Source organism: Oenanthe melanoleuca, chromosome 1 (assembly GCF_029582105.1).
Source record: "Oenanthe melanoleuca isolate GR-GAL-2019-014 chromosome 1, OMel1.0, whole genome shotgun sequence".
NCBI classification, from domain to species: Eukaryota; Metazoa; Chordata; class Aves; order Passeriformes; family Muscicapidae; genus Oenanthe; species Oenanthe melanoleuca.
The window spans coordinates 52619862-52646975 of NC_079333.1; the positions used below are offsets into that span (position 1 = coordinate 52619862).

The 27114-nt window shown below is 38.6% G+C and overlaps 2 protein-coding genes across 4 annotated transcripts in view; one reads left to right on the top strand and one right to left on the bottom strand.

Annotated features, from left to right (window-relative positions):
• Positions 1-3409, top strand: part of RCBTB2 (RCC1 and BTB domain containing protein 2) — a 31304-nt gene extending 27895 nt beyond the window's left edge. For all 3 annotated transcript variants that reach the window (XM_056499032.1, XM_056498857.1, XM_056498944.1), the window contains one exon: positions 460-3409. In XM_056499032.1, the coding sequence (XP_056355007.1) occupies positions 460-600 (141 nt within the window). In that variant the 3' untranslated portion in view covers positions 601-3409. The remainder of the gene's footprint in view (positions 1-459) is intronic.
• A 724-nt stretch (positions 3410-4133) lies between these two features.
• The window catches only part of RB1 (RB transcriptional corepressor 1), a 69438-nt gene continuing 46457 nt past the window's right edge, over positions 4134-27114 (bottom strand). Inside the window, exons 18-27 of the mRNA XM_056498722.1 lie at positions 12160-12278; positions 11636-11781; positions 10801-10946; positions 10137-10241; positions 9020-9133; positions 8769-8935; positions 7865-7895; positions 7403-7548; positions 7101-7150; positions 4134-6109 (exon numbers count right to left, since the gene is read on the bottom strand). Coding sequence (XP_056354697.1) covers positions 6036-6109; positions 7101-7150; positions 7403-7548; positions 7865-7895; positions 8769-8935; positions 9020-9133; positions 10137-10241; positions 10801-10946; positions 11636-11781; positions 12160-12278 — 1098 coding nt within the window. The 3' untranslated portion in view covers positions 4134-6035. The remainder of the gene's footprint in view (positions 6110-7100; positions 7151-7402; positions 7549-7864; positions 7896-8768; positions 8936-9019; positions 9134-10136; positions 10242-10800; positions 10947-11635; positions 11782-12159; positions 12279-27114) is intronic.

Here is a 27114-nt window from a genome sequence, read left to right on the forward strand (position 1 = left end):
TGTTCAAAAGCACCATCACATTTTTCATTGTATTTTGCTGTCATTTCCAGCATGACTTCCTTATCTGCTGTTTTTCACAGGACCACTACTGAGTGCAGTGCAGGGAGGACAAGAAAGGAGTTATTGATGCTCTATTAGTTCTGTTTGGGGCAATTTGATGGTTTCACCTGTTGGTAACTTTTCTAATGAATATGTAGTAAATTCTAGTAAATGTTATAGAGTTCTAAAGTTGATTTAGGTGGCTACTCCTGTTTTCTCAAAGGGGGTTTATTGAATAGTTTTGTATGAGCAAATTTCATCCTATCATTTGTGATCTCATCAAAAGGATTAGAAAAGGGATTGATAATGGGAACAATCTGGTATAGTCTCTGCTAATTAAATGAGAAATTTGAAACAAAATAATAATGTTAATAATTTTATCAGTCATTCATATTACAAATTACTCAAATTTGTTTCTAGGACTTGGAAGAATTTTGCTTCAGGTTTTGCATAAACCATTTGACTGTTGTTACACAAACTCAAGGCTTTGCAGACATGGACCATGACCTCCTGAAAAACTTCATTAGCAAAGCCAGCAGAGTGGGAGCATTCCGAAATTGAGGTCTAACTACCAAGCTGAAGAGCACATCATCTTCCCTTCTGGAAATACTTTTCCTTTGGAGAACTTCGTGGTCAGAATATGCAATGGTTTGGGAGGAAAGTCTGCGTCCATCAACTTAGGGAGTGTGTAGAAGTCCACTGACATGTAGGCTTTGTTGTAAGGATGGCTGCAGTGTAGCTGTGTGGTGACTGTTCATTGCCAACAGCCACAATTTAACACAAAAAATCTGATGCAGTAACTACCCTTTCCCACTCAAAGTCAAGCAAACTAAGCTTCTCATTATCTAGTCTGTCTAATTTTAATTTTTTTTTAAACAGTCTTTGTTTGGATTTTATGGGACAGTGACCTGTTTGCTGCCAAAACTTTCGTAGTGTACTTTTGTCTCAAAACTCAGTTAATATGCCATAGTGGGCTTCTTTTTATAATCCAGTGAAGATACAAACTTGTTTTATATGGTAAAATAACATAAGTTCTTTAGGATGAGAGGCTTCCTGATTTGTAGGAGAGTATGTCTCACTTGGTGTTTATTTATGAGGAGCTTCAGCAGGATATTACAGTTCTCAGTTCCTAGCACATCTCATTATTCAGCCTGAATGAAAAGGATCTCTCTTTCCATTACACCAGGCATGGTCCCTGGCACCCCAATGGAAGCACCCACCAAGTATGTCTGGATGTGAATTGTCACACTGTGAGCTTTACTGCTAAGAAAACCACCTAGTTACAAACCCAAATAAGATGTCAAGAAAAGGAAGTTCCTCTTTAGGCTTTTTTATTCCTGTGTTACTTTCTCTCCTCAGACAGATCAACTTCAGAAAAACTGAGAAAAAGGTGATTTTGAAGTAGTAACTTCAAATTCATTAAATTGTAAGAGTGAACTGACACTATATTCCTGATGGTGATAAAGGTATCTTGTCCAATTATGGCATTTCAGATTCTCCTGTGGTCAGAGCTGCAAGGTGACCACACTACTTTCCTTTCAGGGCTGTTCAGGAGAGAGGAGCTGCCCTCTGGACACCTCTCTCCCAGCATGATCATCAGTGGCTAAAGTAGAGTAGATGCCTCATTTCTAGCTGGCTGAAGTGAGCTAAGGTGAAAAGCCCACCCAGTGCTGCACAGAGGGAGGTTTGCCCTGTTACAGAAGATGTGGAGCTCATGGTGCATTTACTTGAATTTTCTAACAGGTAACTGAATTAACCCTGAGAAATTAAGATTTTGAGTGAAGTGACTTCAAGTGCCTTTTGCAGTATTTTATGATTAGGGAAGACAAAAAGCTGGATTACCAGGCTCAGTACACTAATGTAAGTAGTCATGCAACCTTCCTGCAGATCCCTGCTGTGCCACAGCATCCTTCAATGACTTTTTCTAGTCCTCACATGTGGTTTCTAAGAACTTAATTCCCTTAAATTAACATATTCTCATGCCTAAGGTGGAAATAGCTGTTGGAGGCTCATTTCTCAAACAATCCTGTTCCTTGAGGAAGAGTAGGAGGGAGAAGATCAGCACATATTCAGAAAGGAGTATGAGTAGTACCCCCTTCACCTCAGACCCTGTGGGTGTGTAGTGAAAGGTGAAGTATGCAGGTAGCAGAATTTACTTAGGAAGAGGGTGATGAGCAAGTATTTTAGAAAATGCTGTGGTAAATATTTATTTGTGTTTGAGACATTTGCCTCAGACTCTCACTAGAAATATATTGGGTCTTCTACTCCTAACAAGCACATTCTGCCACCCCCTCAGTGATGAGTACGACTTCCTCCATCAGCGTTAAGTCCATTCTTAGCAGCTGTGTCAGTATTTTGTATTCAAACAGAAGTGGTCAAAACCTTTCCAATACATAATGCAGATTCATCAAAAACACAACTTTGCTGGGGGAGGAGATCAGTTTAGTTAAATTTGTGTTGAGAATACACATTAAAGCCTACTTGCAATTTCAGAATAATTGATAAAGCCTGTAATTTTGAGAAAAAGCAGCTCTGAACTGAATGAGGGTGATTCTAAAGGTCTGATGTGTCAACATTGGCTTTTATTCTGTATCATCTGACCTGGATGTGATAGTGTTACATTCATAGAAACATTTATTTATTTAATTTTTTTATTTTTTGTTGCATGTGTTCAAAAAAAAAAAACACTCTTACTGGCTTGTGTGGTTAAATGTGGGTGCAGGGATGTAAATATGCTCAAAACCCAACCATGGGAAATTTCAGAAGAATTAAGGGATGCATTTTACTGTTGTGAGATAGTCTGCAACAACCTTGTGTTTGTGGATCTTGCAGGTTAAATACTTAATAAAATATTATTCTGTTTTAGGATACCAGAGAGAAAATGTATTTATTAAAAAGCAAAAGTCTGGTCAAGCAGAAACTGTGTCTGGGGTTTAAATAAAGAGCAATGTTCACTTTCCAGAAAGGAGTCTGGAAAGAAAAAGAAATTACATGGGTAGGGTCATTTGAAGGTTCTCCTAAGTTACTGAAGCTAAAAGCCACCACTGCATTGTCATCTAGTACCCAGCTGTAGAGTTTTGTTACAATGCTTGGTAACTATGTAAACTGCTGGGTTTTTATATGACCTGAACACTTTCCATGGGCTTTCCTTGTAAAACAAAGCATTTATTTGCCCCAATAGAGGCAGGATTCATTGGCCACCACCCCAATGATGTAGAAAGTTTACAGCCTGAACATAAATGATTTTTTTGTTTCTATACAAACTTACCATTAATAAAAATGCCATAATATTTAAAACAGTTTGAGTGGGATTTTTTCCTTTCTTTTCAGCAAAAATGAAGAAAGCATAATGCTTGTAGACTGAACTGACTGTGTGGGGGGCAAAAAAAGTAAACCAGATAATATTTCACAGATGTACCTTGAAGGCTATTTGTGTTCTTCAGGAAATCACTGTGACCAGACAACACATTTGTAAGCTGGAGAATTTCTTCAAGTGTATTTCTACCTTTCAAAGAAATCAATGCCCTGGTGACTTAGTAAACTATGGTTAATAAAATGGTCCTCAGAATACCAATCATTGTTTCTTAAGCAAATGTATGTTATGACCAGCTTGTTACATTTTAAACTATTTCAGCATTTGGAAACAGTGGACAGCAGGAAGAGATTAATGTATAAACATCAAATGGAGACTGGGAGTCAGCTCATCCACCTTGAGATGGCTTCACAGCCAAGCCAATAGATTCAATTCCCTTAAGCACCAAACAGAAACAGGCCTTTAAAGGATGCAATTTACCTGACCTCATCTTACACCCGGGGCTTCAGCTTTCTACAGAAATTGATGCATGGTGTTAAGCATCTAAAATGGCCATCAGATTTTGTGCCCAGCTTCTGCTGTGATTCCAAATTTTCTTTTTTCCTGGAACAGTTTCAATATTCCAGGCCATTTTTAGTACAGCAAGGTCTCACTCTAAGAAAAGCACTGTCAAACACAGTAAAATTTCCATATCTAACAAAATGCCGTATGTTTCAATACATATTTATTTGGATAGGTACCATATGAAATCACCTAATATAAGAAAATCACTGACTATAAATCCTTTAAAAGCTATTTTATTTATCTTGAAAGGCAAGAAACTGATTAGTTGTATAAAATAATATTGTGCATTTGATGTAAAGCCTTCAGTCTGAATAAAAAAAATACATTGTCACAGTAAAGAAAGAATGAATCTGTTTAGATACTGGACTATGTATCATCCCTGTAGCCAAAGGGCTGCTCTAACAGAGCTTACAGTCAGTGCACCCCAATGTTAACATATATCCTGTCTGTAAAACTGCAAAAAGTGAGAAAATAAATGTAAGGTACTCTGGAAAGTTCTGTGCATTTTACAGTAAGAAAGTTGAAGCCATACTGAGTCTAAAAAACCCCTCAATATTGTTTTAAAATTAATTTACAGTTTTTGCTGCTTGTAGAAGTTTTAGTAGTTCTAGGGTTAACTTTGAATCAACACAAGAATGGATCTTTACAAAGCTTCCTACTGTAAGTACTCTAGGATCAGCTAAACAATCTGTTAATAAGCTACCTTGAAAGCATTTGTTTAAAACAGTTGTGTCATGAATAGCATGCTTTTCTACTGTACCTGTTCTGAATTTAAGTAGCTGCAAAAGCAAAATTTCATTAAAATGGGTAATTTTAAAGCAAGACAATTTATTTGCTTATATTTTAATCCACTGGAAATAAAACGTGCTTTTGTTAATCAGCTATTTTAACAAAACTTTGTTGTTGCAAGAAAAGTTCCAGTATCTGAATCAGAAACTTACAAATACAAAAGATGCAGAAAGTACTGGATGGTTTGTTTGGGTTTTTTGCTAGTTGCAACTATTCACAAGTTGCCCAATTAACTGCCTTTTCAGTATAGGCAGATGGATTTTCCCAACGTGGGTTCACCACGGTCAGGTTTTTGCAGATCCTGCAGTAAGGCATTGGGAGATGCCCTGTGCTTTTAGAGACCAGGCTGCTCTTACCTGGAACCCAACTGCAGACACTCAGCTTCCAGCTGTTTCTCAAGCTGTTTGGCTTGGCTGCAATTAGGAGAAAATTTGAAGAAATCAAGAAAATTCTACATCATTAGAATTTTGAAATCTCATGTGTACCAGGTATGGTTTAGGTATGTTGTTTCATTTGGTTTTTTTTCCCTTTTAATACTTGAGATTTCCCAAGATAAGAAAGGGCAAATCAATGACTCTGCATATGGAAGAAACTTCAGCTTCTGGAAAGATTCAGTGTGGGATTCTGGGAGGAATCTCTATGGGATTCATACTCCAGGAAATTCAAACTGAAGGACAGTGCAACTGCCCTCTGAAATGACACTGGGGTGAGAGCTGGGGAAGCAAAACTACAAAATGCTACAAAAAGTGTTGGTTTCAGTAGTAAGGCTACAAAATTAAGTTCACTTTGAATTCAGGTTGTACTCCTGAGGCAAGGCCCATTCTCTGCAAGGCCCCAGCTGCTGTCCAGTTTAATTTAATGGGAATTTGATGTGCTAGTTATGAACAGAGACAAATCTTTGCACTACTTGGCCCACCATTTTCAAAATTTGCAAGTAATGAAAATCTAAAAATCAAATCTAAGAAACAAAATTAGTGCATTTCAAATCATTCTAGCTAACGTTTTATCTTTAGACATAAAAAAAATTCAATCCAACAAGACTGAATTGGCTTAAATCAGTAATGCTGAAACAGGAATTCAGACACTTTCCAAGACTTCTTAAAAATCCTCAAAAAATATATAAATTAAATTCAGTGGCTTAAATTGTATGTATGCTACATCATAAGGCAAAGTATCATGGAAAACATTTAACAATTTAAAAAGTACAAATGCTTTCAACTAGCAGTTTGGAATAAAAAGCAACTAAAGAAGCAACTCTATTAATGAAGGCTGTAAAACAAAAACAATCTTAAGAGGGCCAGCAGTGCAGCCCCTGGTCCTGAGAAGAATCTCACTTTTCTTCACTGGCTGAGGTATCATTTCCATCATTCAGCTTCTGCTTTTGCATTCTTGTTCGAGTAGATGCTGCAAGAAAACCCAACAAACAAAAAGAATGAAATGTCTTTTTCATAATTACTTTGGACTGATTACTAGAAAAATTTGTAATGACACCAGGAATAGAAGTACATTATTCTATTGAAAACAAACCAAATCCCTCATTATAGGATGAACACCTAATTTTGCATTGTTTCAGCCATTCCTGCTCAGTCTTACAGTTCTTAGGAAATTCCTTCCACCTGTTCACTCCAGTTCTCATTGTCTCTGTCCCCTCTCTGTGTCCATTTCCATCCTGCAGGCAGGCAGAAGGTCTGTGTCACAGCAGGAATCTCGCCTGGTAGGCAGGCAGAGGCTGTGGGCTGAGCAGTGCCCACATCCCAGAGACAGCCTGCCCAGGAATGCCTTTTCCCCTCAGTGGCACACACCAACACCACTGGACACGAGACAGAGCTCTCCTCCCTAACCTCTGCCACAAGGAAACACTGAAACATCTTCCCTGCCTTAAAAAAGGAGAGGTGTCTGCATCCACACTCCTACCTATCTTGATGAGCAACGTTAAGAGTTTAATGGGCAAATCTGCTCAGCTGCAGAGCTCAGACTCTCAGAGAGTGGGAATGCCTGGCCAGGCCAAGTGTGCTCCTTCTCATGAGTGGAAAATACAACTCAGATGTGGGGTTGGGGCCGTTTTGTTTTTCATGAGCTAGATTTGAGTTTCATTTCAAAACAGAAAAGTGATCCCAGAAGATCTGAAAGAAATGCTGACCCACAGTAGAAGAAAAAGCAGTCTCAGACATTTGCCTATAAAAGCAAAGCAATAAAAAACCTACATATGGTTTTCCTGTGTACATAAATTTCCATTCTGTAATCTGCATTTTCAAGATTAATTGCAGCAAATACAAAAGCTAAGCAAGCTACCCAAATCACATTTGTGTTGAGCTATGTTTTCATCTGAGTGGGCCCAAACTGTTTTATCCAAGGCACTCAGTGCTGTGCAGATTATGAGAAAAGCAATACTCACTCATTTCTGCAAGCTTCTGTTGGAACTTGGATTCCTGGGGTAGGTGTTTGCTGCAGAAAGTAAGTATAAGGTTAAGTTAATAAAAAGAACTTTTTACTTTCATAACCTAAACTTTAAATCAAGGGGAGTTGCTCCTGACATCAAAGCACGTAACTGAGGAGCTTCATGCTTCCATCTCTCATTTGATACAGCTGCTAAAGCTCATGAATTAACACAAGATGGGATATCAGGAAGAAGTTAGGATGAAGGCCCTGAGAGCCACTACATGCCAGATCTCTGAAAAGCCCAGGACAATCTCTCACCTTCCATCTGCCTCGTCTTGCCCCTCTATATCGAAGCGCAGCCTCTTCAGTGGCTTCGGGGCAGCAGCACCTGCTTCTGCACTGCGCTTCAGCTGGCACTCGCTGCTGCACAACATCTGGTTTATCTTCTGAAACTTTTCAGAAGTCTGAAGTGACAAGAAAATAGGGAAAGAATTGCCAATAAATCCTGAAACCACTCCAACTTTCCACAAAAAAATTAGGGGTTCTAAAACTCTGGAGTTTTAAGAACCCTTATCTAGTGCCAAAGCAATTAAAATAAAATGCAGGCATATTTTGAAGGTGAAGTCTGGATATTTGAAAGGAGTTAACAGAACTTCCCTATAATTACTATATTAAATCAGATACATCATTGGCCTGCTCTAGAGATGTGAGCAGGCTATATCCCATTCCTCCAAAAGTTACATGCATTTAAGACCAGACATCAAAGATGTTAAAACTCACCCCAAATGATTCGCCAATTGACACCAAAATTCTGCCAAACGAAGAAGAGAAGTTTAAGCTACATTTAGCAATGACAGAAGCATTGACTAATTTGCACAGGTTAGCACAAGGCATTACCTCTCTGCATTAACAGTGCAAATCCATACTGTGCTTTACTGTGTTGAGACATTTCTCTTTGAGCCAGTGAATACTGAATGACCAAATGAACTGAATCACACAGAGAGAAAAATGAAATTGTGGCTTCAAAGAATCAGAGGCCCCCATAGTCTGACCTGTATCAGCAGAAAGACCCTTCAGTGGTGGGTTCCCAGACAATCATCCTCTCATCTCTAGGTGCTGTCCTCTCTCTTTAGGTGTTTGCTAATCAAAATCATGCAGGACTTCAACCAAAAATAAACAATAACATTTAAACTTTTGTGCACAGTGGGACTCACTTGATTCTAGTCTGAAAAGCCACTGGAAACTGGTACATTTACTCACATCCTCATCTGCTAAGAACTAGTAACCAACAATTTGAAATGGTCTGTTCAGCCAGCTAAACAAATTGTTTTGTTGTTGCAAAAGAAGTATTTTCCCTTTAAAGAAGCGTACAAAACTCATCTGTGTTTTTCAGGGGTGTGACGCAGTGTCATAGCCAACAACATTTAAGCAACCAGGTCAGGAAACTCCTCTCTTTGGTGGGAGGGAAACAAAAAGGGAAAAAAACCCAACAACAAACCTCCTTGAGCATAACAGAAAAGCATTCAGTGATGAATAAATATTCCAAATACAGGACAAAAACCCTTAACCAGAAATGATATGATAGCGACAGACTAGTGACAAAGCAGACTGTGCAGTTTTCCAATTTGATTCCACTAAAATCCCCCAAATACCTTAGTCAAAGAAATGGTTGTCAACAACGTACCTAGACCTTGGAGTCATCTTTGTGGGTGACTGAAACCCATCAGAGAATTTGTATGGGCTCTTCAGAGGTGAGATGTAGATGTTATTGCCAGCAGGGACACGCCGAGGAGAGTTGGAAAACTGGTAAGGACTGCGAGGAATGTGTGGGATAGGTGACAGAGTGGGAGGCTATAAAAATAATAAAATAATCATAAGGTTTTATTGCCTATATATTTCTAGTCTGTTGAATAATGAACAGAGCTAATGGCTTACCCTGCTGGAAGCATACTGCAAAATGTTTGTTTTCAGCTTCTGCATAAACACTAAGTTGTAAAAGACTATGATGGAGTCATATTGTTCTTCCCGGATAAGAACACGTTTGAAAGTCTGCATGGGGTGAGAAAATCATACACAGATTAAAAAAAATTAAAGGAATTTCATAAATTCATAAAGTCTAAAGTCTCATAAAGACTCAAAGTCTGTGTAGGATTAAGAGCTGGATGGTACATGGGTTGTATACAAGCCACTGTAACATCTCTGAACTGTTGGGGATTTTTCCAAATGTGTTTGAACACCAGTACAAGCACCTACTTTATTAATTGGCACAGCCCCTTGGTGTGAACACAGTTCTAACATTTTCCAAATTTAAGAACGATTTGCTTTCACATATACGTGTCAAAAAGTCTAGACTACTGTGAATGCCTTGGAAGGCTAAAAAACTCATTACTGATCTGATGGGGATAAAACAGTTCTATAGGCTTGGAGACAAAAGTCTGGAGTTTAGCCAAGATCCACAAATAAACTATGAGAAATTCTGCAACTGAGAGGATGCTACAGTTCCATTAACTGGTGAGGGTTTTTCTATTGATTTCATTACTGTGCTGTGCAAACATTTCAGTACATTAAAGCTCCTATGAAGAAAGGAACTTCTTCATGTTAATGAAACTTTAATACATATACAACTGCTTGATATAAAGCCATACATCTCTATTTGGTATCAATGTTTCTGTTGAAAGTTTCTGTGGAAATCTCTTCCCTTAATGCTCCATGGAAGTAAGACAACTCAAAAAGGTTGTGTTGCTTTTAAAAATCCTGTTATCTCTAGACATAAATTTTTCATTTAAACTCCAAATAGGATCATATAGTATTATTCAGTATCTTTCAAAAGATGGAATGAAATTTGTTTTCTAAGGAGAATTACCAAACTATTTATGCAAGATGTTTAAAAGAGATATTTAGCATTAGAGTCAATTTTCTCCTCCACAAAATGAAGATGCAGTGAAGCAATTGTTTTCTTTTGTATGTTCAAGTGTAGTTTCTTTTGATTTCTGGGGAAAATAATTAGTTTTTAAGATTTTTACAGAGGAATAACATTTAAGAACTTCCATACCTCTTGATTTGTGTTGCAAAGCTCCTTGTATGCTGAAACTATTATTTTAAATCTGAGATCTACATTCTTTACTTTGCATATGCCATACATGGAACACATCATGATCTATTGAAGAAACAAAATGAGACAACTGAAAATGCAGAAAATTAATTCAGCTTCTTCATTTCAAGTTAAGAAATAACTTCCTATTACTGACTGTGCTTTATAAACTAGCAGGCAATTCAACTTAGAAAGAGCTTCCAGAATGTAAGTCAACATAATGCTACCTCCATTTTTATGTGATAACCAACTTACTGATACTACCTTCTCAAACTCATACCACATACTGCAGTTTTAGACTAGAATAACAAAAAATTTATCAGCCATGCATGTTGTCTTCACAAAGAAAAATCACTATATTTTATTGTAAATTATTAGAAATGGAAGTCTGTCTTCATTATTTTGAAAGTAGCTGAAAATGGAATTTGAAGGTGCCATATTAAGTAATTGCCAGTGCTTAAAAAACTGAGATGACAGGATTCAGTCTAAACTAAGTTCTCCTTTCAGTGATCAGTAGATCAATAAAAACCTCACAGTACAATTCCTAATGGCTAAAGAATGTAAAAGGAACATTTTGTTCAGGATAGTATTTTTAAGCTTTTTAAAACATTTTTGTCCCTGTTACCTGGTCCAGGTGCCTGTCTCTCATTAGCTCATACTCATTTTGCAGTGTGTGCTGGAAGAGGGTCCAGATCAAGGGTTCCAGGTCAGGATGTTCAGAGAGAAGGTGAAGGAACAGGGTATGGAGTCGACGATAGGCCAGTAGATACACTTCAGAAACAGAGAAAAATAAACTGATATTGCAGTAACAGCAGCATACAAAATAAAGGAATGCAATGGAGGAGGGACAACACTGGACTGTTCACTGTCTTCAACGAAAAAAAATCTACCAGACATTAATTAAATGAAGGTAGTAAAAGCCAAGATCAAAATAAATGGAGAAGATTTTCACACAAGAGAGAATGGACACATAGAAGCACACCAAACAACGCTGCACACGTGTGTCTATGGCACTTCAAAAAGAGCCTGAACAAGCACCTGGAATGTGAATCTGCTGAGAGTTACTAAGCAGACACAGGACAAAAAGTTCAGAAAACCCCCCAAGCTGGACAAAAATCAAGCCTAGGAAAGCACCATCCATGTCTGCCCAGTTGTTCAGCTTCACATGACTTCTCTTTATGGCCACTGCTGGAAAAGGATGCTATGACAGAAGAACCCTCTGTGCCCATGGGGACATTCTCACAGCCAGGACAGGTAAGTTTTCAGTTTGAACTCATGGAGTGCCACGTGTACACAGTAACCACCTGCTGGCACCACTCTGCCCTTTCTTCCAGAGGTTTGTCTGATGTTCACAACAGATTCTACAATGAACTTTTCAGAAATGCTGAGGGCCAAAACCCAAAAAAATATATAAAACAAGAGATAGCTTTGCAATGTCAGCACATGCAGAAGGAACAAACCTTTTTTGTAGAACAAAGAGAGGGAGGTAGATTTCTGTGGTTTCTGTGTTTGAGGGTTCACAGCAGGTTGAACATCTGGAGTGGAAGTAGCACTTAGAGGAGGTCCAGATGCCTTCTTCTTAGGAGATTTCACAGGAGAAAGGTAGCTGGAGGTTCAACATATATTAAGCATTTAACATCACAGGATGAAGGAAGAATTCTATATGAATAATACTTGCAGGAATTCTTCCCCATTAGAAGAAACAAATTGCTAATGTGACCTGTTATTCCCAACACCTGATACAGAGATTTATTTATGGCTAGGCAAGTAATGTAACAGCTTAAAATTACAAATTTGATAGGGCTGGGGAAATATATTTCAGCATTTAATTTAATTTTTTATGCATAATAAATATCTGCCAATAAAATGGTTTAACAAGACTTAAGTACCAAACCTAAGAAGTAGGAAAACAGAATACAGGTGGATTTGAATATTAAGGGTGATACCAACTTCACATTTTCCTAGACCTCAGGCATTCACTTACAGGTCTGCAGCAGTGTGGTTATGCTGGAGAGGCATATTGAGAGTAGAAGTGGGTTCAGGCTGATCAGTTTGGCCTTCTCGCTCTTTCGACTGCTTGATAAGATCAAAAAGAGGTGACCCCTGCAAAAATCACAGGATTCTTAGTGCAGTGTAATCCTACATCACACTAAGAATAGACAACCACTCTGAATGAATTTTGTTCCTTCTCTAAAACCAACCACCAAAATGTGAACCCTGACAGAAGATTAAAGCTTTGAAGTACTTCAGAACACTCGTACTTCACAAGAAGATTTTTAGCCATTTAACTTTGAGCTATTTAATACATCAAATGCTTTTTCTCCCATTTCAACAGCAGTCCATTAGATATAGGTTAACTGAAGATTTGAACCAGTTGTATTAGCTGTATTCTAGAGTCCCTGACTACTTCCTATTAAAGCCATTTCTGAAAAGTAATCAATACAAGAAAACACATAAAAGGCCACATTTCAAAAACCACAAAACAATACAAAAAAATCTTCCCACCCCGCCCCCCCCTCCAAAAAAATCCAAAACCAAACAAACCAACTAACCAACCTCCAGAAAAACCCATCATAAAACAGCTAAAGGAAAGCTCAGCCTATTGGTGACTGAAAGTTACTGCTGTACCTACTATCAATCCATTTCTACTACATCTACCCAATATTTTGATACTATATAAACCACAGTCATTAGCTACACTGAGGACTATTTAGTCTCTGCAGTGTAATGTTCCAGAGCCATCTCTGGAAAGAGTTAAGAGTGACTCTGGATACATTCAGTCTCTGCCCTCATGGCCCAAAGCAAACCCTATTTTGATTTGAGGCTATCAATACTTTAACCAAGGCCTCTGCAATACATCTGAAACTAAGCTCAAGGTAGGAGGTGATGCAGAGAGAATGTAAGTGGAATGGAGGAGGTTCTGGCTGAAACTACATCAGGCTTTCTGCTGATGTTAGTAATAAACAGCAGTACTGCATAAACAAAATCTCTACCTACTTGTGTGTCACACAGAGAGCAGAATTATGCTAAGACAGCAAGACTACATGGGAAAATATTTTTACACTATATTTATAAATAAATTTGAAAGCACAGGATTGATGGCTTGTTTATTTTCTTTAAACAGGAGACTCATGCTTGAGTACAATGTTGCCTCTCAGCAGTGCAGCATCAGAACTCCTGAAGCAAGAGAGGAACATGTGAGTAGCAAATATGTGCCTTCTTGAGAGTGGGAGGCAGGGGAAGCAGTGTCCATAAGATTCAGGATGAAGTGGGAAAAACCAGACATGCAGCATTTTCCTCAAATGATCACCCCAAAAGAAAGCAGCAAAACCTGTCAGCTCATTGCTTTGTACACAATGCACTGTCTGATGGTTCATGGTCTGTTTGATCCTCCAAATTTTTAGTATTAAAATGCACTGCAGAGATGAAAAATCTGTAGCTATGAACAGAAGCACAGCATGCACGTAAAGCATGCAGCATCACCTGCCTAGGGCAATAGGAAATGGCCTAGTAAAATTAGACTAGATTTACTAGAATTAAAACTAGCACCAAGACATTCCTCATTTTGACCTATTTCTAAAGAAAGAACACTTTTATTTTTTTCTTTTTTTTTTTAAGTACATCAAATAAAAATTCAGAGTAACAAGATGAGAGTGATGAGATTTATAATTTTTCGCACTGAAATTTTAAGATTATGATTTTGGATATACTGGAGCCATTTCAGCCATAGCAGAAAAAACATCAGTTACTGATTCATAACCACATAGTTGTTTCTCCATCATTTCTCAACCAGTTCAGCTCTTGGGCTGGTTTGCATAATTTTTCCCTTCATTTATTAGTGTACAAACTTCTCACTTGTGTCTCTTCTAGCACTGCCTTTGCTGGAAACATAGGCACATGACCTCCATTTCTTATTCTTCTGGCCACTTGGCCTCTTCCTTTTTTATTATTCCCACCAGCACTTCACTTTGCTTTGAGGAATCCAAATTTCTTTCCCAGAGCAATCATTGCTGAGAAATCTTGACTAAGAGTGAACCCTGCTTCATTAATTTCACATTTTAGTGATTAATGCCTGGAAAAGTATAGCTTTTAATGAAGGAGGAAAAGGGGTTGATAAAAGGGAATGAGAGGTCTAGAAAGAGAAGCAAACATTACTATTATTGAGCTAGCACTTGAGACCAGCAGTTCCAGGTCCTGCTCCAATTTTGCTCACTCTATTCCAAGTGTGATTCCATTAGGTAAGGTATAGGGGGACAGCAGTTTGCTACACACAGAAGGGATCTGCCTATTTCTGCATCATTTCCACTCCTCTTCTACTTGGAGCCTCAGTCAACCTCCACGTAAATCACCTAACATCAGAAAGCTAACAGAGAAAGCAAACCCAGATTAAAATCTGCTCTGCAGAGAATCACAGAGTCAGAACAAGCAGTAAGGACAGGGCAGCCACAGCACGAAGGCTGGGAGCAGAGCACAACACAAAGTACAGGGTGCTGTGCATTTACTGACAACAACCTATTCCATAACCTGACTGGCATGTGGAATTTCATCTGACAGGACTGTACAGACCTGGCTGCCATCAGTTAGATGGGTTACATTCAGCAAGAGGATATTCTTTGTGTGGAGACATCTACCCATAGAGCCTGAACGGCAAGATGCAGTGAGTCCCATATACTTTCTTGGTTCCCACAAATACTAACAGATGCTGTGGTTAAAAAGGTGGCAAGACAAAGAGAGTGCTACAACCCAGCTGGCCCCAGCAGTGCAGAGCTGCCAGCACCAGCAATGGCAGGGTGTGAGAAAGCTCCATTCCATGTCCCTCAGCAAACCACAGCCTTGTCACTCAGGCTGGCTGCACAAACTTGTCAGCCCTGTGGCTGCACGAGCAGAAAGTGGTTACTTAGCTTTCAGACCTGGTGATATTTAAAGTGGGTGTTTTGTTGATCACAATTTCCACCTTCCTCTCAGACTTTAGGTGCAGCCCCCTCTGCTCTTTCCCCAGGGACCCCCACCACTATCATGGGTACCTTTCCAAGTGCATGGCCATGCAGCTGGAGAAGCAGGTGCTGAACTGACAAGACTGATGCCTCACAATGCAGAAACACAAAGAGATTTGTTTTCTCAAGTGCAACTACCCCCCACACTATAAACTATGGGTTTAATTACAGCCATGTCTCCTTCTTTACACTTCAACATTAAAAACACTTCTATTCCATGAATTCAAAGTGCATCCTGCAGCTTCCAGGGCGTTTTCAAGCTTATCAAACTCGCACAATTCGATACTCAACATTCAAATGAGAGAAATGCAACATCATATTAACCAGGCAATTACCATTCCTCTAAGTAATAGTCACAAAAGAACTTTAACCCCTGGGCCCAGCTTAATTGAACAGGAATGTTTATCAGGAACTCATTTCTAAAGCGATGTTATTCACACTATCTTTTACAAATTTCATATTGCTTTTTAAGCTTTTAAGCAGCACTTAAGATGATGACCACGTTAGGTGATGACCTACAATGCATTCTTTTAACATGAAAGGAGATTTGCAGTTACTTAAATTTAATGCTCAGTAAGTGATTAATGTTACTAGATGCAGCCACTGAATAAGTATCACTAATTAAGTAAAATGTTGCTTTTCATTTGACACCTCCCTGTGATGGCTACAGAAACCCCATTTTATTAGTGCAAAAAGCAAGAAAGCAATGAAGACTTAAAATTTCTCAGGGTCAGAAGGCCACTGACATCAGAATGAAGAATAAGACTGAAATTTGACTCGGTTCCCTCTCAAAATACCCAGGGCTAACTAACTCTCCAAGGCTAAACTTTGTGAATTAACTGGGGCTTTGTTAAGAGTGGCTCTGCAGGATGCTTCCCTACAGCAACGCCTCCACCACAAGCATCTGCAGTGATTTTTCCCCATCTGAAAGCTCCTTTTATGGAATAAATAGGCAGAATTTCTTATTTGCTATTCTTTATTTGGCTACAGTGAAACTACAGGACACACAGGTGCTTCCCAGCTTCCCAATCTTTGTATTGGCTCTATCCCAACTACATGTTTAACTGGACTTTGTTTTCCATGAAAAGATTTAAAAAAAAACCTTCAATTCTTATAAATGGGGAAGAGCCACCCTGGGGTTTGGGCGTACTCCACTGACCACAAAAGAAAAGCCCTGAGCAGCATTACTCTAAACAGTGCTATTAGTAGTTCACTAATAAAAAAAAAACCTGCTTTTGTCTTTGTTTTCTATATGCTTTATGTTTTTATTCTTGGCAATAATTTCCTAATATATTTTCAGGTTGTAGTTATCTACCCATATTAAATTTTAATGCAGTGTTTAGCATTTAACTATGTATATGTCTTAATGCCATGGTCCCTCGGATGTTGAGGTTTGGTTTTTTTTGCCTCAGGCTCTTTTTTTCTTTTGCTTGCTTTTAAATTATTAAACCAGTCAATACAACACATAATATTAAGACATGTTCTTCTTCATAATGCCATAAAAGATGGCAGTGATTTTGCAAGGCAAAACAAAGTCAGTTTAGAACTGACAGCTTTGGAATGCAAGTGCAAGGCGTGGATCAGCACAAGCTATTTCCAACCCTCTTTCCCGAGGGGCAATTGCATGCCCAGAAAGTTGGCTTTTGCTTGCAACTGTGTTTTCAGACATGACAATTAGTTATCAGAATTGTGAAATAATTCAGACCTGCTAAAACAAAGTAGACTTCACGGTCTAAATGGAAATACTATTGATCATGAAAAAAAAAAAAAAAAAAAAAAAAACCAAAAAAACAAAATTAAGGATCATGTCCTAATTTCATACGAGTTGTTTTATATAAATTATGTTTGCACTGGGGCTTGTTCTTAAAAAAATTATAAAGAAAAGCATTAAAAACTACAGGGTTAACACTTTAATTCTTTTAAGAATAGTTGCAGATTTGATTTTAACTCCTTACAGTGTGTGTATGTTTAATGCAAGTCCTATTCCCACACCACTCATCTCAAGCATTTAAGAGTCATTGAACTTTTTTATCTAGTAATAAAGGAGTTCAAATTTTTCCAGAAAAGGAAAGCCAGGCTGCCACAGCCTGAATATACATCTTACACTTTGTTGCTTTAAATGACGCTGTAAATCCATTCTCCTCACAGCTTTGTATAATCTACTCTTCCTCAGAAGTCTCTGGAAAGACCTCTGGCAAATCTTGTTAGAAATAAGACATTATTTCAGAATAATTAATGCCATGCTTTTCAGCTCCTCCATTCCTGAAATTACTCTTCACCAACTGAAGACCAATTAACCAATTGTCTATGATTTAGAGCATCTCTTAGCAAAGGTCCATGGAACCCACCTCACTGTTCAAGAGCACCATGGAAGTACCCTTCCTAGCAATGCTGAAGGAATTCTGTGAAAACACTTTTTAACCACAAGGATGATAGACCTTCTGTGTCAACATAGTAACTAAAACTATTAGTTATGTTCAAAAACATTACACAGATCAGTGATAATGCTTGGCAAATAGGGAACTCCTGACACAGTTACTGGTTTGTGGCTTGCAACCAATCACCAGTTGAATACTGAAGGGAAAAAACAAATTCTGGTCATTAGGACTGCTCGTGTTTGCCAAGCCTGTGAGATTAACTTTTAAAAATCACTTAGAAAAGAATTTTGAAAGATGGTCTAGAAGCCAAACTATGTTTTTATACAACTGAGTTGTTTAAACTGCTGAGGGCACGCTGCTACTACACAGTTTGAAGCTCTTGCACCACTACCTTCAGCAGTTTTTCTGCTCAGTTCACACAACTGCACATACAGGTACACAAAGCACTACAAAATACAATAACCCTTGCTTTTTTTTTTTGCTGAACTTTATCGAAGAAAATATAATTTTAGGCTCATTTGCCACATGTTTTTTCCCCAAAATAATTGCTACGAGCATGTCCCAGAGGGATCTGTGTTTTGCACTGTCAGTGCTGCTGCAGGAACAATCTGTATCTGAAGTAAATAGCAAGTTTATTACCTAGCTCACAGGTCAGCCAGGCTTCAGTATGACTAACTCTTGGACAAATCTCAAGATTTTTATGCAAGAGCCAAAGGTCCCAAAACCAACTGAATCAATACCAGTTTTCCGCCACTATCCACACAGGAAATTGTGTACAATAAACCAAAACCCACCTGATGTGAACCACTTGACTGTTCAAAATGACAATATATCAACAAAAAAATCTTGAGGTTGAAAGTTTTTGCAACAGCTTTAAGTTGTGAAAAAAAAACTACAGCATGTAAAGATTTTCAGCACGAGATGTAGAGGAGAGATGTTTTAAGGGACCTAACACCACACAATACTAGAAATAACAGTTTTATAGTTGTTTCTATGCAGGAAAATTCTTACTCTGGGGCTAGCAAAATAGCACTCAAACACTTACTTTCTTCAGAGGACCTTTTGGGTCACAAAATGCCTTTCTCGGTAAAGACTATTTATTTATGTCATTACTATTGAAACAATCAAATTGCCATAGGACTGCATTGCATTTTCTATCAGTTTCATTTACACAGTCCCAGTCCTCAGAACAACAATGAAGAGTGGTTCTGGTAAATATTTAGTACAAGTGGAAGTGTACAAGTACAAGTGGAAGCAGGTCAATAAAGTGCTTCTGAGACGTTTGGTTAAAGTCCATGATTCGGTTTCAAGTTTTGTGTTCTTTCCAATTTCTCATTAGCTGGACAAATTTAGGTACAATGTACCATAAGCAATTCTCTTATCAACCTAAAAGCAGTAAGTGTGCCAGGAAACTTTGCAGACAGCAGTTTTTGAAAGAGCAGGAGGATATCTTCTAGCAACGTAACCAAGGAGTCAACCAATTATGGATTGAGCAAAAAAAGATGTAAGAGATAATCTGCAGAGGATGTGACCAAGCTGCATGCACAGAAACAGCAATTCCCCAGAAAAGATAATACTAGGTAGGGGTTGTTTCATGTCTTCAAACCATTATGAGCAGACTGCTTGTGATATTTCAAAGGAAAAAAAGGACTATAAATATCTTGCATTGCAGTTCATATAATCTAGAAGAGAAAAATGGCACAAATTGGAGGTCCAAAACCAATATACCATGTTTTGTAACAAAACATTACAATATGAGCATGAAAACCATTTTATGTGATGGATTTATCAATCAATTCTGGAAAACATTTCAATATGAAGATAATTAGACACGACAAAGAAGAAAAACCTGAAGCTGCAGCAAAATTATCTGTGTCACACCATTTTGTAGAAACCTACCCTCTGAGAAGAGTTTTGATCTCAATTTAAGCCAATACTTGTATGACTATCATTATCTCAAGCTCAGTTGAGCTATACCTTGGTATGAGCTCGAGGCAGACAAGACCTGGCAGCCACCTTGCTGTGCTTGGCTTTTGAAGCAGAAGCATATGCAGAGCTCCTGAGTGCTCAGTTGGCAGAATTGAAGGAGATATTTCCAATTCAGCATTTCTACTTACAAGCAGTTATTTAACAATCAGTCAAAATGCAGCATGACAGAGGCAAGGAAGACTGCACTGGAAATCAAATTAACAAGAGAATATTAAAAAAAGGTCTTGGACTATTATTTAAGGGTTCATTAAAAAAAAAAAATAACAACAACCAAACAAACAAACAAACAAACAAACAAAAAAAAAAAAAAAAAAAAAGCCAACACAAAAAAACCCCAAAAACTTTCTCCCCAAGCTGAAAATAAATAATTGAATTTTGACAGTGTGATACAAAATAGTACAAAACCCAATAGAAAAACCCCGAACTTTCCAATAACTCGTCTTATCACATGTGAAACAAAAAACGTGGAAGGCACTGGTACCTACTTTTTTTAATATTACACCTATTTCATATTCACCTATTCACCTATTTCATATTTTTAGTAATAGTATAAATCTACTATTTTACCAATCAATAAGTGTTTTTCCACTCTGCTTTCTCTCAAACTGTTGCAGCTAGTACTGAGGCAGATCACAGAATGCTGTGGGTTGGAAGGGACCTTAAAGGTCATCTAGTCCAACCCACTGCCATAGGCAGGGACACCTTCCACTACATCAGGTAGCTCAGAGCCCCATCCAGTCTGGCCTGGAACACCTCCAGGGATGGGGCATCCACAGCTTCTCTGGGAAACCTGTGCCAGTGCCTCCCATCCTCACGGTAAAGAATTTCCTACTAATACCTAATCCAACTCCAACCTCCTTCACTTTAAAGCCATTTGCCTTGTCCTGTCACTGCATGTCCTTATTAAAAGGGGTAAAAGATACTACAGAGCTTTCTACGGGAAGGAAGGGAAGGGGAAGGAAGGGGAAGGAAGGGGAAGGAAGGGGAAGGAAGGGGAAGGAAGGGGAAGGAAGGGGAAGGAAGGGGAAGGAAGGGGAAGGAAGGGGAAGGAAGGGGAAGGAAGGGGAAGGAAGGGGAAGGAAGGGGAAGGAAGGGGAAGGAAGGGGAAGGAAGGGGAAGGAAGGGGAAGGAAGGGGAAGGAAGGGGAAGGAAGGGGAAGGAAGGAAAATTTAAGAAAATTTCATGGCCTCTGATCCCTCCCTCCTCTGTGCCACACTTGCTCCTTTTAATTATATGACCTTGGCATATAATTAAAAACTGCACCATGTACATAGAAAGAACTTATGAGACTCTCCCTGAATCAATAAATCAATGAAGAAATATTACATTAGGCAATACATGAAGAGTACATATCAATAAAGCAGTAAAATTGACAAATGATCAAAACATGTTTCCCTGATCTCATTGAATTACAAATACCCTGCTAGAAAATACAAATGAAAAATATGAAATCCATCAATAACAATTGCTTTTCTAACAAAGCTCTAGAAAGCTGTCATCCTTTATCACCCCCATCAATTTTATATAAGAAAGCATGACTATGCATACTATGTCTACAACTCTGCTCATTTTTATCATCCTTTGTGGAAAAATCAATTAGGCATACATGGCTCTCTTTTATTACATTATAAATATCATTATTCCAAACAGTTTACACAAAAATAAATTATAGGGTAGTAGAGCATGAGCATGGATCTCACTCTTGAGCCTAGCTGAGGCTTTTAAACCTCACACCACCAAACACTAGGTTAATGTCTAGCCAAGAGTCAAAACAATACAGATTTGAAAACCTCAAAGCTGAACATTGCCACAACACTTCCAGCACAGTTTCACCACTGACTTAAATCAGTTTAAGCACGCTGGTGCTTCTCCAAGTTACACATCTGCACTTTTTGCCTTATCCCTTGCTTTAGCATTAGCACAGCTATGACTGCAAATTATGTATTTGTTAGGATTAGTTCTAAACCAAATAGTTGTCCTCATTTGCTGATTGTGTATGTACACACAGCACAAGAGAAGAAGCAGAGAAGCTTAAATGGACAGCAGTAGGATTACTTTGAGCAACAGCCCACATTGAAACTGTTTAAATCAAGCATAAAAAACAGTATTAGAACCTAAGGAATTAAAAAAATACAGAGAAAGTTAAGGTAACATTTGTGAGCAGAAGTAGAACCTTTGTGATCCTTCCACAGCAACAGGTACCTCTTACTTACTAAATCACCACAGAAAACAGCTGAGGAAGTTTGGCAAAACCCAGAGACTTGAGCAAGGGACGTGCAGGACATTGTAGGCTGCACAATACTAGCTGGAGCTTCCTCTAACACCTCCATTGGAGGAACAAAATACTACTGGCATGGATATCTCATGGATACCAGGATATCCATGGTACCTGGCATCATGGATACAAGGAACTGCAGTTTCTGTTCTCAGTGTAGCACCTTTTTCTGAGGCTAAATATATTATCACAGAATGGTCTGGGTTGAAAAGGACTTTAAATATTATCTAGTTCCAAAAGCCTCACCAGAGGAAGGGACACCTTTGCCTAGACCAGGTGGCTCATAGCCCCATCCCCCCATGGGCTTGAATACTACCAGATGGAGCACCTTTCTTTCAGAGGACGCATTTCCTTACAGCAAAAGATAAGAATCCCTCATAACAAGAGCACTTGCTCAGGGCATGAGATGTGGGTTCTAGCTTCCATTCTCCTGCCAGGGTCAAACTAATCTCTCCCAGAAAAACACCATGCCACTTCCAGGAAGGTTATCAACAGAGATTCAATGAAAATGGATCATTTATGTTTTGCATTTCAAAGCATCACTCCATTTCTCTATGATTGCAGCAAAAAAACCTTGAATTATCACATGAGAAGCATGACCTTTGTCCATCCTCCAAAGTTTTGACACTTCCTTTCTTATGTTCTAGGTATTAGTTGATTGTGTATGTGTATGCCATATTGAAAAGGCAATTGCTAAATGTGGTCAACAGTGTAGTAAAATGGCTCATAAAGTACCAAATTGGTTCCATAAAACTTCAGGGCTGGAAGGAAAGAGCAGTTGTAAGGGAAAGTCAGCTGAAGTATTTGTAATTGCTGTTTACCAGTACTAATGATATGCTAAATAATCATTTAAGTAATCTTATCATGCAGAATTTAAAGAGGTTATTTGCTGACTTACACATTTAGAAAGTAATAGTTCTTCACATTAATCAAGCCCAAGTTCTGCTTTTTGGCAGCAGTTTTCCCCGACAAGCATTTTCATGTCAGTATTTATCTAAACTAATTAGCTCACCAGCTTAAATAATTCTTATGAAACTTTTCTCCCTCCCCTTAACTACTTATGTTACTTCTTTGGGTTTGTGAAGGAAACCAAATTAATATCATGGGGTTTTGCTTTTTTAAAACAGTATGAACTCATATAAATCTTACTGAATGACTATGGCAAATTCTTTCAATAAGTTCATAATGTTATACATTATAAAAAGCAGTATAGGAATGTGACTGTGGGCTTTGTGCTGCCTCTGACAAGTAGAGGTTAAAAACCCCTGTATATAAAGTCAGCCCATTTGGCCAAAACTGAAAGAAGCTGCAAACAAATGCAGTATTTGCAAGTAATTTGGCATGAAAAGAAAAACATATCCTCAAGAACCAGTGCAGCAATACCAGTAATTCTGACACAGAACCATACTACCTTAATTAATCCTGCCTAGAGAACATATGTTGGGCAAAAACTTACATTAAAGATATGAAAAATAGCAATTGCTTTAGAACTACACAAATTACAGATGCTATTCTACAAGTTCTGTTACCCCAATCATTTCATCCCATATGCTTGGAAGAGTTTCAAAATAATTAATGAGGCTTCTTCTTTCCTATAATTTCTAATATTTGCTTACTATAGCAAGTGATTTTTAAATTTATTTTAGATTTTCTCAAAACAGTCATGTTTTACTTGAAAAGTATTCTGAGTAAAAAAATTTAGCCATGGAACATCTGGCAAATTTCTGCCAGCTCAAACTTTGAATTTTTAATCCTGGGACTTAGAAAGAACAAGAATGAGGAGAGCCAGAACTTGCAGAGTGTTTGGGAAAGGCATTTAACTTATTTCCTGCATCTACAGCAGACAGAAATTTCAAGTATTGATGTTATTTCAATCACGTTTGCAGAGTAACTGAATAAACACTTTTTTAAGTTAGAAAAAAATGCAAATAAGAGTTTAGGAACTCAGGTATTTTGTTCTAGTTAAGGCATTTCTCTTCCTACCTGACATCTTAGAGATTCCTTTCATTTTATTCCTATCCACTGAAAATCATGTTGTTAAGATTGTTTATAGTCTTTTTTTCCATTTTTCTTCCCTCTGAAGAACATCAATATCCACTTTTCAAGCTTTTAATCTCTGTGATCCTTTCCTTTGCTGTTTAGTCCATCCCTTTTAAACCAAATAAACTACAGATTAAAGCTCAAAAAGATTTCACATTATCCAACCTTACTAGCCTACCATGAGATCAACTAAACTAACACCATCAACCCAAGACTACAAGGGAAAAAAAAAGTACTCTAGCAGCCTAAAAACTCATACAGAAGGAGAGAAATTGTTTCTTCTATCTACAAGACAGAGAGGAGCAGTTGTGTCTCTCATAAAGGAAACTGAAACAATCAATTTTTAAGAGGAAGCAGAAGCACTTCAAATGCAGAAAGAAGATGTCTGGAATCTCATTCTGAGCATCTTTTTCCCTTTTTAAGCAATTACACAATCAACTTTTACTTGTAATTGGTATGTGTGATTTCATATGCATTAAGTTAACAAGTTTCCTGACATGGAGGAGCCTTTAACGGCCTCTGCAGTGGTCACAAAAGATTAAGCTGGCTAGAAAAAAATATTCTGTTCATCCTAAGTTTTATAATGTCCATTTGAAGACTTGCCTACCACTGTATTTTTCCAACACAGGAAAAAAAGGGAATTTTCAGTGCTGCAACAGCTTCACTCTATCTCCCTAGGTAGAGACCATCACTGCATTTTAAGACAGCAGTGAGCCACTTCTCAGAAACAGTCTTAGAGTGACTTCAGGGTGGCTGAGCAGGCAGCTCCAAAAGAAGCTGAGAAGGTCAAAATGCCCAGCCCTGCTTCTTCTATACCTAGTTTTCCAGAGACTTCTGGAGATGAGACAAATGAAGTCTCTTAATTGATCCTCTTGCTTGGCTGGAATCTAATCTAAAAATACAGAATTTTAATCTGTCTATATTTTTGTCACATTTAGTAGCCACTGTAATTATCTCAAGATGATATTTAATAGAGAGTTCTCCATCCAAGGTATTCAAACTTTATTTAGCTTAGATCAAGACAGCCTCACATCCCAATGTGAAAGTGAATGAGCTCTTATGTGGAGGGAAGCTTGAGGGCCAAGTCATAGAAAACTTTGCCAGGATTGGAACAGAAAATCTGTGGCACAGCCAAAAAGATCTCCTGGCTTTTAGCCCTTCTTCTCAACTATAATAAATTCCTTCCAGTACATGTTCAAAGAGAAACTCCAGTAAACAGACAAAAAAAAAAAAAAAGCTAAACCCCATCAAAACAAATAAATGAATAACAATACTTAGGTAAAAGAAAATATTGTCCTGCCAGGGTTTGTCTTCTCTGCACTAGACAGCATAAGTTCTTTTGCATAAGACTGCTTAACCAAAGTGAGAACAAATGCCTGCACCATGACACAGGCGTGTCTCCGAAAGCAGTAACAGCAGTTACTGAAGAATGGTCTTACACAGAGAATTTTGTGCACCTGACAACCCTCATTTAACAGAGGCAAACCTCATTTAACAGAGCATTCTCTGGCCTTGGAAACACTGGAAGAATTTATTACAATATTATTAATCTTGAAGTTGCTTTTTTCCCCCTAAAGAGCTTTCAGTATTAGCATCATTACAAACTGAATGCAGTACATTAGAGAAGCTCAAATGAATTTCACCTTTGACCACAATTTTGGTTTAATTCCAGCTCTGAAGGTGAGGGTACCACCAGAGGAACATACAACACTGGTCAGCATAACTTCAAAAGCCCGGAAAGTCTTCAAATACTTGTTTTGCTTCAGTGAAATGTTCTTTTGCCACTCAAATTGGAGTTCTGAATTTAAGGGATCCTGTTCCCCATGTCCTAAATGACAGCAAGTAATCAACTCTGTGGCATCATGGGGAGGAAGGAAGCGTCCTACTCTCCCAGCACACTACTAAGGTTATAAACGCTTTTCCTTCTGATCCTCTGGGGTGGAGCAGGTTTGCCACACAAAATCACTTAAACAGGTATCTAAACACAGAGAAGCAGAATTATGTGGTAACTGCCTGAAGCAGTGCAAAAAACTCTCTCGCTGCTGAAGTGAGAGATGATTTCAAGCATCTCATCAGCTCCTGGCTCTAAGGAACCCATTCTTACTCTGCCTTTGGTGCCTTTTCACGAGTCACAGGAAGCCTGTTGATAGAAATGCAGGCTTTGCTCACATAGCACTACAACAAATGACAGGTCCTAACTCATTCCCATCTCTGATGCAGAAAGGCAGACAGATTCACATATGCATTTCCCTGCAGCAACAGCATTGTTTCCTTTGGAGACAAAAACACCCTCAGAGCACAAGGCTCGCCCTGCAGCTGCTTCCTCCTGCCTACCCCCTCCTTCCCATCCCAGAGGAAAATGGCCCGTGGTGAAGGAGTATAAGCAAGGCCATTATCCTGACAGTTCTTCCTCCATAATTGTTAAACTTCTTAAAATTTACTGAAGTCTTTTCCAAACCTGTCAGCACAAAGCCCAGCATCTTAAAACACGATCTCACAAAAGAAGAGTTTGAAATGAGGCTTCCCCCCTGCTCCTGCTGGAGCCTGGCCAGAAGGGAGGCCACTCCTGACTCCCAGCTGCTCCCAGTGCACTAACACGGGTTCTTCAGCTTGGACAAGCTCACGCAAATTAACACACTGCTTGGTAACAATCAGCTGCATCTAAATTAAGAAGGTGGGTACACGATCTGCCTCTGCTGTTCACACTTCTACACTGAAATGACTCAGCCTGCCCGCTCAGTCCTAACTCTCCTCGCTGAAAAAAGAAGGGAAGGAAAAACCTGTAATTCAGGGGTTTCACATTTCCATCTGCAGGTGGAAAAACTCTGCAGCTGAATGCTGTTTCTGGACATATACAAATGTCAATTAGCACAAAGTGCATGTACTGTACTGCACCAGAAGAGTTCAGGGCAGGAGAGTCCTAATGACAACCCAGCCATAAAGCCCTAAAATACAGTTCTGAGTAGTATCCACACTTGTAACAGGAGCAGCAACAAGGAGCCACAGCAAGGCAGGAGCTCTGGCAGATAGAGCAAATGCTGAGGATGCACCTTCTCCACTGCTTTAAAGCACATTTACAGTAGGAAAATGGAGCAGACATCCCACCCTGCCTCTGTGCACCCACGCCTTTGTCCAAATGCCAAATCAAGTTCTAATCAGTGAGATACACACTCATTGCCATTAGTTTTTCTCTAAATATGAATTATTGCTTGAGGCTTTGACCTGTGACACTAAATTTCTGTACTGCAGGGATTTTCATTCCA